General features: G+C 44.3%; 1 protein-coding gene across 6 annotated transcripts in view; it reads left to right on the top strand.

Moving 5' to 3' along the window:
* LOC106561737 (reelin) overlaps positions 1-10,000 on the top strand; it is a 331,862-nt gene that overhangs the window by 291,801 nt on the left and 30,061 nt on the right. For all 6 annotated transcript variants that reach the window (XM_045688533.1, XM_045688531.1, XM_045688530.1 and 3 more), the window contains exons 39-44: positions 528-612; positions 799-981; positions 2,062-2,230; positions 3,456-3,561; positions 5,303-5,529; positions 9,616-9,839. In XM_045688533.1, coding sequence (XP_045544489.1) covers positions 528-612; positions 799-981; positions 2,062-2,230; positions 3,456-3,561; positions 5,303-5,529; positions 9,616-9,839 — 994 coding nt within the window. The remainder of the gene's footprint in view (positions 1-527; positions 613-798; positions 982-2,061; positions 2,231-3,455; positions 3,562-5,302; positions 5,530-9,615; positions 9,840-10,000) is intronic.

Here is a 10,000-nt window from a genome sequence, read left to right as displayed (position 1 = left end):
GGGAAGATGGACAGGGACTCTGCTGTCCTAGCGTCAGGGGGAAGATGGACAGGGACTCTGCTGTCCTAGCTTCAGGGGGAAGATGGACAGGGACTCTGCTGTCCTAGCTTCAGGGGGAAGATGGACAGGGACTCTGCTGTCCTAGCTTCAGGGGGAAGATGGACAGGGACTCTGCTGTCCTAGCGTCAGGGGGAAGATGGACAGGGACTCTGCTGTCCTAGCTTCAGGGGGAAGATGGGCAGGGACTCTGCTGTCCTAGCTTCAGGGGGGGAAGATGGACAGGGACTCTGCTGTACTAGCTTCAGGGGGGGAAGATGGACAGGGACTCTGCTGTCCTAGCTTCAGGGGGAAGATGGACAGGGACTCTGCTGTCCTAGCTTCAGGGGGAAGATGGTTTCACCAATGGGGTGCCAGGACAGAGGAGAGCATTGACATACATACACAGCATTTTCCCTAGCAGACTCAGTACGTTTCTCATTGATTAAAAATAATCTTAATTTCTCTTTCTGTTTTCCTGGATTTTGTAGGAGGGTCTACGTATGTTGGTGTCTAGGGACCTGGACTGTACCAGCACACTTTACATCCAGTTCTCCTTCAAGTTCATCACTAAGGGTAGGTCACTTGATTTCACACACATTCTGGCTCTATCCGCTTTCAGTTATCATACTGTTTATGTCTGCAAAACTACTTTAAAACATGCTGTACAGCACGTGTTTGAAGTAGTGTGTGTACTTTTTTTGTGTTTGTTTTTGTAGATATGTTGTACAGCATGTTGACTCTGTGTGCTCTGTTTCCCAGGTGTCCCAGAACGGTCCCACTCGGTGCTGCTGCAGTACTCAGTGAACGGAGGAATCAGCTGGTTGCTGTTAGATGAGTTTTACTTCCCCACCTCTACTGACACGCTGTTCCTTCACCTCCCTCTACCTGCCAGGGCCCAGACCAACGCTACCCGCTTCAGGCTGTGGCAGCCCTACAACAGTGGTGAGTAGAGTACACAGGGACACACACACACACACACACACACACAGAGAGACACACACAGAGACACATACATACACACACAGAGACACACACAGAGACACATACATACACAGGGACACACACACATACACACACACACACACACACACACACACACACACACACACACACACACACACACACACACACACACACACACACACACACACACACACACACACACACACACACACACACATACATACACAGGGACACACACACACACACACATACACAGAGACACACACAGAGACACATACATACACAGGGACACACACACACACACACACACACACACACACACACACACACACACACACACACAGACACATACATACACAGGGACACACACACACACACACACACACACACACACAGAGGGACTCACACAGAGGGACTCACACACAGATAAACACAGAGGGACACACAAACACACAGATAAACACAGACGGACACATACAGTACATACACAAAGATGCACACACGCAAGTGTGTACACACACACATACTTGGTAATGCAGTAGACCCTTTAACACACATCTCAAAATCATGCCATCCTACTGGGTACAGAGGTCAATCAGTTCAACGCCTAGTTTTCATTTACTATTTGGTTGAGTTGTCGCTCTGTCAAATAAAATAAAATACAATTTTATTTGGCACATGCGCCGAATACAACAGGTGTAGACGTTACTGTGAAATGTTTACTTTACGAGCCTTTAACCAACAATGCAGAGTTAAAAAGTAAGAACATTTGTAAATAGAAAATAGCAACACAAAAGATAACAGTAAGGAAGCTGTATACACGGAGTACTGGTCATTTAGGTCTAAAGGTGTTTGAAACAAATACAAAATTCCCTCACGGTGATGACTTCTGCAAATCCAATCAGTTTTTCTACGTTGATTCACCGTCATCACATTGAATTTCTTGGTTGAAAATGTCATGGAAACAACATTGGTTCAACCAGTTTTAGCCCAGTGGGATATGGTTGAGGACAAACTGTATATCTGACTGGCTATATATATATATATATCTCCTCTTAGGTAAGAAAGAGGAGGTGTGGGTGATTGACGACCTGATCATCGACGGCAGCTCGCTCAACAACCCTCCTGTAGTCTCAGACAACTTTGAGGGCGGACCACAAAGCTACAACTGGCTCTTCTACCCAGGAGGCAACACTGGACTCTACTGTCCCTACCAGAAGAGTGGCCTGTGAGTAGTACTACCTGCCTCTTGTACACTGTGAAGACCTTCTACTGTACCTCCAGACCGTATCTCTGTGTGTCGAGTCAAGTCCACAACACATCGATCAATTCAGGAAGTTAACTAACATTGTAGTTTAGGGGTTTCCTTAAGAGTCTATTGATGCACCTGTGCGTCAATCTAAGTCACATAATAAAACAAATCTGTCTGTTTAAACTAGAGAAATCATTTTTGCTGCATCTCAATCCACCGCATCCTCCTATGTCGGCCTTCCACATCTGCGGTGGACGGTAGCCGAACTACAGCGGTGCTTGTCAGTTTGTCACGAGACATCCTGAAAATCTTCTTACGAAAAATGTTTGTAGCAGCCGAACACCAACCCCTCTATAGAAAGGGGAGATTCTCACGGACAAAACGGTGTTCTCCGTTTTGCTCTACGACCCTCACAAGTGTCACGGGGCGAGTCTGAAGGTAACCAATACCGTTTGTTTTATTTATAGAACCGTAGAGGTAGTTTTGTGCCAACAAAACATAAGAGGTTATAAATATGTATCCAAAAAAACTACAATATTTCCTGATTTTTCTTATGTCTCCTAGATACAGGACAGACACTTCAAAACCCCTATTCCTTATAAATCTTTTTTTTGTCTGTCTGTTTTGCCATTTATGAATGTGTTATTCAATGTGTTTCGATGGGCTATATTAGTAAAAGCCAAAATCTATATTTTATCAAATTATTGTAAAAATGTAATTTATATATATATACTAATATAGCCCATTGAAACACATTGAATAACACATTCATAAATGGCAAAACGGGGGACCAGTACAGAAAAAAAATGTATGAAATGAAATGTATGCATTCACTACTGTAAGTCGCTCTGGATAAGAGCGTCTGCTAAATGACTAAAATGTAAAATGTAAAATGCAAAACAGACAGACAAAACAATGAATATATATATATATATACGTACAGGGTTCCTAATATTCAAAGTAAAATATCTAAATGATCCATGGTACAACCATCTTAAAAAAATATCCACATGTCAGCTTAGTAGGACCTCCTCCCTCTAAAGGCTTAGACTTTTATAGGTTAACGGAAAATAAATAAATCCAATTCAAATTGGATTTGGAATGTCAGTATACTTCCTGAATCGACTGAATTGAGTTGGACTTGAGCCGAACCCTGCTGACAAAGGATTGTTGACAACAGACCATGTCTCTGTGTGTACAGGGAAAAGGACGAGTCTGCCATGGTGTTTCTATCCAGTGAGCTGGGAGAACATTCTATAACCAGCAGAGACATCGACGTCAACGAGAACACCATCATCCAGTTTGAGGTATGAACACACACACACACACACACACACACACACACACACACACACACACACACACACACACACACACACACACACACACACACACACACACACACACACACTCCTACGAGAACACCATCATTCAGTTTGAGGTATGAACACACACACACACACACACACACACACACACACACACACACTCCTACGAGAACACCATCATTCAGTTTGAGGTATGAACACACACACACACACACACACACACATCCTACGAGAACACCATCATTCAGTTTGAGGTATGAACACACACACACACACACACACACACACACATCCTACGAGAACACCATCATTCAGTTTGAGGTATGAACACACACACACACACACACACACACACACACACACACACACACACACACACACACACACACGTCCTACGAGAACACCATCATTCAGTTTGAGGTATGAACACACACACACACACACACACACACACACACACACACACACACACACACACACACACACACACACACACACACACACACACACACATCCTACGAGAACACCATCATTCAGTTTGAGGTATGAACACACACACACACACACACACACACACACACACACACACACACACACACACACACACACACACACACACACACACACCCCGTCCTACGAGAACACCATCATTCAGTTTGAGGTATGAACACACACACACACACACACACACACACACACACACACACACACACACACACACACGTCCTACGAGAACACCATCATTCAGTTTGAGGTATGAACACACACACACACACACACACACACACACACACACACACACACACACACACACCCGTCCTACGAGAACACCATCATCCAGTTTGAGGTATGAACAGAAGAGAGAGAACAGACTGCCGGTTGGGTAAACAAAGAGGGAAAGGAAAGGAGTGAAGGAAAAGAGGAGAGGAATGACGAAAGAGGAGAGGAATGAGGAAAGAGGAGAGGAATGAGGAAAGAGGAGAGGAATGAGTGGGGTATGAACAGAGAGAGATAACTGAGAGACTGAGAGGAAAGAGAAGGCCTGGGGTAGAAGAGGAGAGGAATGAGTGGGGTATGAACAGAGAGAGATAACAGAGAGACTGAGAGGAAAGAGAAGGCCTGGGGTAGAAGAGGAGAGGAATGAGTATGGTATGAACAGAGAGAGATAACATAGAGAGATAACAGAGAGACTGAGAGGAAAGAGAAGGCCTGGGGTAGAAGAGTTGAGAATAATGAATGCTGAAAGAGGAACTCAATGGGGAAATTAATCCTAATATACTGTAAAAGTGGAGGGCAAAGCAAAGGGTTTTTGAAATGATAATGACTAATTTATATGCTTGATTAATATTAATAATCAGTAAGTATAATTACTCTCCTCTGTGATGTAGACTAGTTAATGATCATAATTCTGTTATAGAAATAATTCATCGTATTATAATCATATGAACTTGAAAATGTAGAAAAATGGTAAGCTTGTTTCAAGCGGTCCAGAATTATTTTATGTTTATTGAAAATGTTTATTGAATATCTTCAGTGGTCTTGCTGAAGCTCCCTCAAGGCAGTGGGTATTGAACTGGTAGATTTTGTTTGGTTTTGGTCTTAAATTAATATCATAACTGTTTTCCTGTGTTGTGTCCTCAGACGACTGACTGACCAAAATGTATTATGGTAATAATTATATGATAGCAACATGATAAGAATTTTACCTGTTCCATTCCAGATCAACGTGGGCTGCACGGCAGACAGCTCAGCCTCTAACCCGGTACGACTGGAGTTCTCCAGGGACTTTGGGTCCACCTGGCACCTCCTGGTGCCCTTGTGTTCAGGAGGCCCCCAGCCCTCTTCCCTGTGCTCCACAGAGCTGCACCCAGCCAGTGTCTACTACCCAGGAACCACCCAGGGCTGGAGGCGGGAGGTCATCCACTTTGGCAAGCTGAGACTCTGCGGGTGAGCAGAGTTCCTCTGATTTTTTTTTTCCTGATAACTTCTGCTTTTTCTTTCTCTTTGGAGTCTAGGCTGGGTTTCTCGAAAAGTGTTGTACAAAATGCTGATGAAAAAATGTCTTTATTACAGTTTTTTTTTGCAATTGCTTACACACTTGTTGCGGAATTTGGCTCATTGTGTCAAGACTCTACACACAAGCCAAATAAGACACAACACTTAGAGATAAACATCTCACTTCTATGTCAAAATGAAATACTCTTCAATCAAAACCTAACAATCCTTTTTCAAAATGGCATTTTTTGCTACAAAATGATACACGCATGCACCACTTGAATTATTCTTTCAAAGCAGCAACACACTGATGCACTTTTATACAAAACACTGCTGTCTTTAGTACTTTTTATACCTTTTTAATGTTCTCATACAGGCTCCTGTGAAAGATTGTTCCAGAACAGGACGTCTACTCACATTTCAATGAACACAAAAATAGAAAGGCTTCAGAAAAAAAAATATACAGCTTATTTATTTTTCTTCCATTGAAGGTTTTTACAACAACAACAACAAAAAAAAACACAAAGAAAAGTAGAATTACAGTACAGTAATCAATACAATAGGTTACTGTAAACTCACGGAAACAAAAATAATTACTGTAAAATTACAGTGCAGTGTTAAACAAAAAATATTGGTATTGTAAGGGATTGTAAGGGATGGGGTGGATGGTTTATGGATCCTGTCTTTTGTTAGGGTCTGGTCACATCACCTCATCACAAGCCATGTCATCCCTGACTAGGCAACGGGGAAAATATCACCTTGCGTTGCCATATCCAACCCTGAACTGACCCCCACCTCAATGTCTCCGCATGCCTCTTCCATTGCTTGCAGAAGAGGCAGTAGGGCATGTGGTTGGCGGTCATACACTTTCCAACGCCAAGACGAAAATAATTCCTCAATCAGATTGAGAAATGGGGAGTATAAAGGGGGCAAATATACAACTGTGAAGTTATTGTGGTTGGTGAACCAGTCCCTGACCAGAACAGCCCGGTGGAAACTAACATTATCCCAGATGACAACAAACCTGGGCTGCTCTGGTCCGTCCTGTACAGCTGCATTATGTAGTGCATCCAGAAGTAGGATTATGTGTGCAGTATTGTAGGGACCTAGGGTGGCATGGTGATGGAGAACTCCTTGCAGACTAATGGCGGCACACAAGGTGATATTTCCCTCCCGCGGCACTGCCCAGGGACATTCACAACAGCTCTTTGTCCTATAACATTACCCCTCGCTGCCCAGGGACATTCACAACGGCTCTTTGTCCTATAACATTACCCCTCGCTGCCCAGGGACATTCACAACGGCTCTTTGTCCTATAACATTACCCCTCGCTGCCCAGGGACATTCACAACGGCTCTTTGTCCTATAACATTACCCCTCGCTGCCCAGGGACATTCACAACGACTCTTTGTCCTATAACATTACCCCTCGCTGCCCAGGGACATTCACAACGACTCTTTGTCCTATAACATTACCCCTCGCTGCCCAGGGACATTCACAATGGCTCTTTGTCCTATAACATTACCCCTCGCTGCCCAGGGACATTCACAACGGCTCTTTGTCCTATAACATTACCCCTCGCTGCCCAGGGACATTCACAACGGCTCTTTGTCCTATAACATTACCCCTCGCTGCCCAGGGACATTCACAATGGCTCTTTGTCCTATAACATTACCCCTCGCTGCCCAGGGACATTCACAATGGCTCTTTGTCCTATAACATTACCCCTCGCTGCCCAGGGACATTCACAATGGCTCTTTGTCCTATAACATTACCCCTCGCTGCCCAGGGACATTCACAACGGCTCTTTGTCCTATAACATGTCGGCCCTGACGCCTGGTTTTAGATAGATTGAATCCAGCTTCATCAATGAAAATGAATTCATGAGGCTGTGTAGCTGCGTCAAAGTCCAGGACTCTCTGTAACAGAACATGTAAACACTGTACCGTGAATATGGTGTAACTCAAAACACAGGACTACAATGTCTACATTTTCACACAAGGATGGGGTTGGGGGGTGGGTTGGATCAGACGCATTCAGTCAAAACTACAAGCTACAGGCAAGGCATTTACACCCCCCCCCAACCACCACCAGAATGGGGGCACCTGTCTAGGTCACATGCTGCTTTGTCTGGATGCATCAATGCAGTGCCAATAGGACACCATCTACTGCCATTACTGTATTACAGTATAGACCAGTGACACTCACGTCGTCATAGCGAAGGTCTTTGACTCCAACGCTGTTCCTCTCAAATGGAACCCTGTACAGCCGCTTCATCGTAAGTTGGTGTTGACTCAAGATGGCGGCAGAGTGTCGACCTATTGACACGGTTGATTATTATGGGATGTCGTGTGATCTGCCATGATTGGCTCTCGGTATTGATGTAGGTGGATCGTGGTGTTGTTTGCCAACACTAGATGGACAACGGCCAGTTCCTGTTCATGGGTGAACAGACGTTGTCTTCCACCCTCAGGAAGTCGTCTGGCAGTTCTGTAGAAAATACAAGAATATGATGTCATTGGTTAGGTCATTTTTAACATACTGTACTGTCATACTGTCCACAGTAACATCAAAACTGTATTACATGTACTTCACAGTACTATACCTATTTTTTTATGTTCACTAAGGAACATAGACCTAATATTGTAGGACTCCATTGTATTGTACTGTGATGCAGAATGATGTGCAACAATTACATAGGTACAGTCTAGTGTAGAACGTTGAAACACATACCTGTTCTCCAGTCTAAATGTCTGTATTATGGATGCTACAATGTAGCGACTCAGGTTGGGCTGGACTCTCTGGCCAGCCTCCCTCATCGTCAGGCCATGATTTATGACATGGTCCACCAAAGTGGCCCTAATGTTGTTGGAAATATGTCTCCGTCTATTGCCTGGTCCCCTTCTTTGTTCTTGTCCTCGTCCTCCTCCTACTCCTTTCTCTCTTCCTCTTCCTCTACCTCTTCCTCTACCTCTTCCTCTTCCTCTTCCCCGTCCTCTTCCTCTACCTCTACCTCTACCTCTTCCTCTTCCTCTACCTCTTCCTCTACCTCTTCCTCTACCTCTCCCTCTACCTCTCCCTCTACCTCTCCCTCTACCTCTTCCTCTCCCTATACCTCTACCTCTCCCTCTACCTCTCCCTATACCTCTCCCTATACCTCTCCCTCTACCTCTCCCTATACCTCTCCCTCTACCTCTACCTCTCCCTCTCCCTCTCCCTCTACCTCTACCTCTCCCTCTTCCTCTCCCTCTACCTCCACCTCTAACTCTACCTCTACCTCTCCCTCTTCCTCTACCTCTTCCTCTCACTGCCTCCATGTTTTCAAAGTTCTCACAAAAGAGGTGATCTTACCTGAGGTCTATTTGTAGTGCTGAGGCTCAGGCTAGTTGGTGTTCAATTACTGTAGAAGTGTTTTCATGTGTGTGTGTGTGTGTGTGTGTGTGTGTGTGTGTGTGTGTGTGTGTGTGTGTGTGTGTGTGTGTGTGTGTGTGTGTGTGTTTGCCAATTTCAGGTATGTTTTGCATTTTGAATAGAAGTGTTTTCCCAATGATTGAAAGAGATTTACTTCTTGAACAAAGTGTCTAATGTAAGAAACAGTGTGTAGTGTTTTGCAAAGTGTGTTGCAGAATTGCAAAGTGCAAAGCGTGTTGCAGAATTGCAAACAAAGTGCAAAGCGTGTTGCAGAATTGCAAACAAAGTGCAAAGCGTGTTGCAGAATTGCAAACAAAGTGCAAAGCGTGTTGCAGAATTGCAAACAAAGTGCAAAGCGTGTTGCAGAATTGCAAACAAAGTGCAAAGCGTGTTGCAGAATTACAAACAAAGTGCAAAGTGTGTTGCAGAATTGCAAACAAAGTGCAAAGCAGGAAATGTGTTTGTACATTTTGGTACCTTTGTTTAAAAAGTTAAGGTTTTGATGCTTTTGTCTAAACATTTATTTTCAGTGTGTAAACAAATCGTCAAAAACTGTAATACATCTGATTGATTAATTAATTCATTTATTCATTGATACAATCTTTCTCTCACCTCCCCTCACGCCAGCTCCATCCGGTTCCGTTGGTACCAGGGCTTCTACTCCAGCAGCTCCTCCCCTCCTACCTGGGCCCTGGACAGTGTGTACATTGGCCCTCAGTGCCAGGACATGTGTAACGGACACGGGACGTGTGTGAAGGGGACACACTGTGTCTGTGACCCAGGCTACTCGGGCGCAGACTGCTCCCAACCCGACACACTCAACCCTGATTTCCTCAAGGAAGATTTTGAAGGTAGGCAGTGGTGGAGATATGACGGGTAGATGTTGTATGGTTTTGGATGATGGTTATAGTAAACCCTAACCCTCCCCAACCCCCCTAACCTTAACCCTAACCTTAACCCTAACCTTAACCCTAACCTTAACTAATCCCTTTGTATCTATTGGTTGAACATC

The sequence above is a fragment of the Salmo salar genome, chromosome ssa10 (genome assembly GCF_905237065.1).
Source record: "Salmo salar chromosome ssa10, Ssal_v3.1, whole genome shotgun sequence".
Lineage (NCBI taxonomy): Eukaryota > Metazoa > Chordata > Actinopteri > Salmoniformes > Salmonidae > Salmo > Salmo salar.
This window is presented reverse-complemented; position numbering and strand designations above follow the sequence as displayed.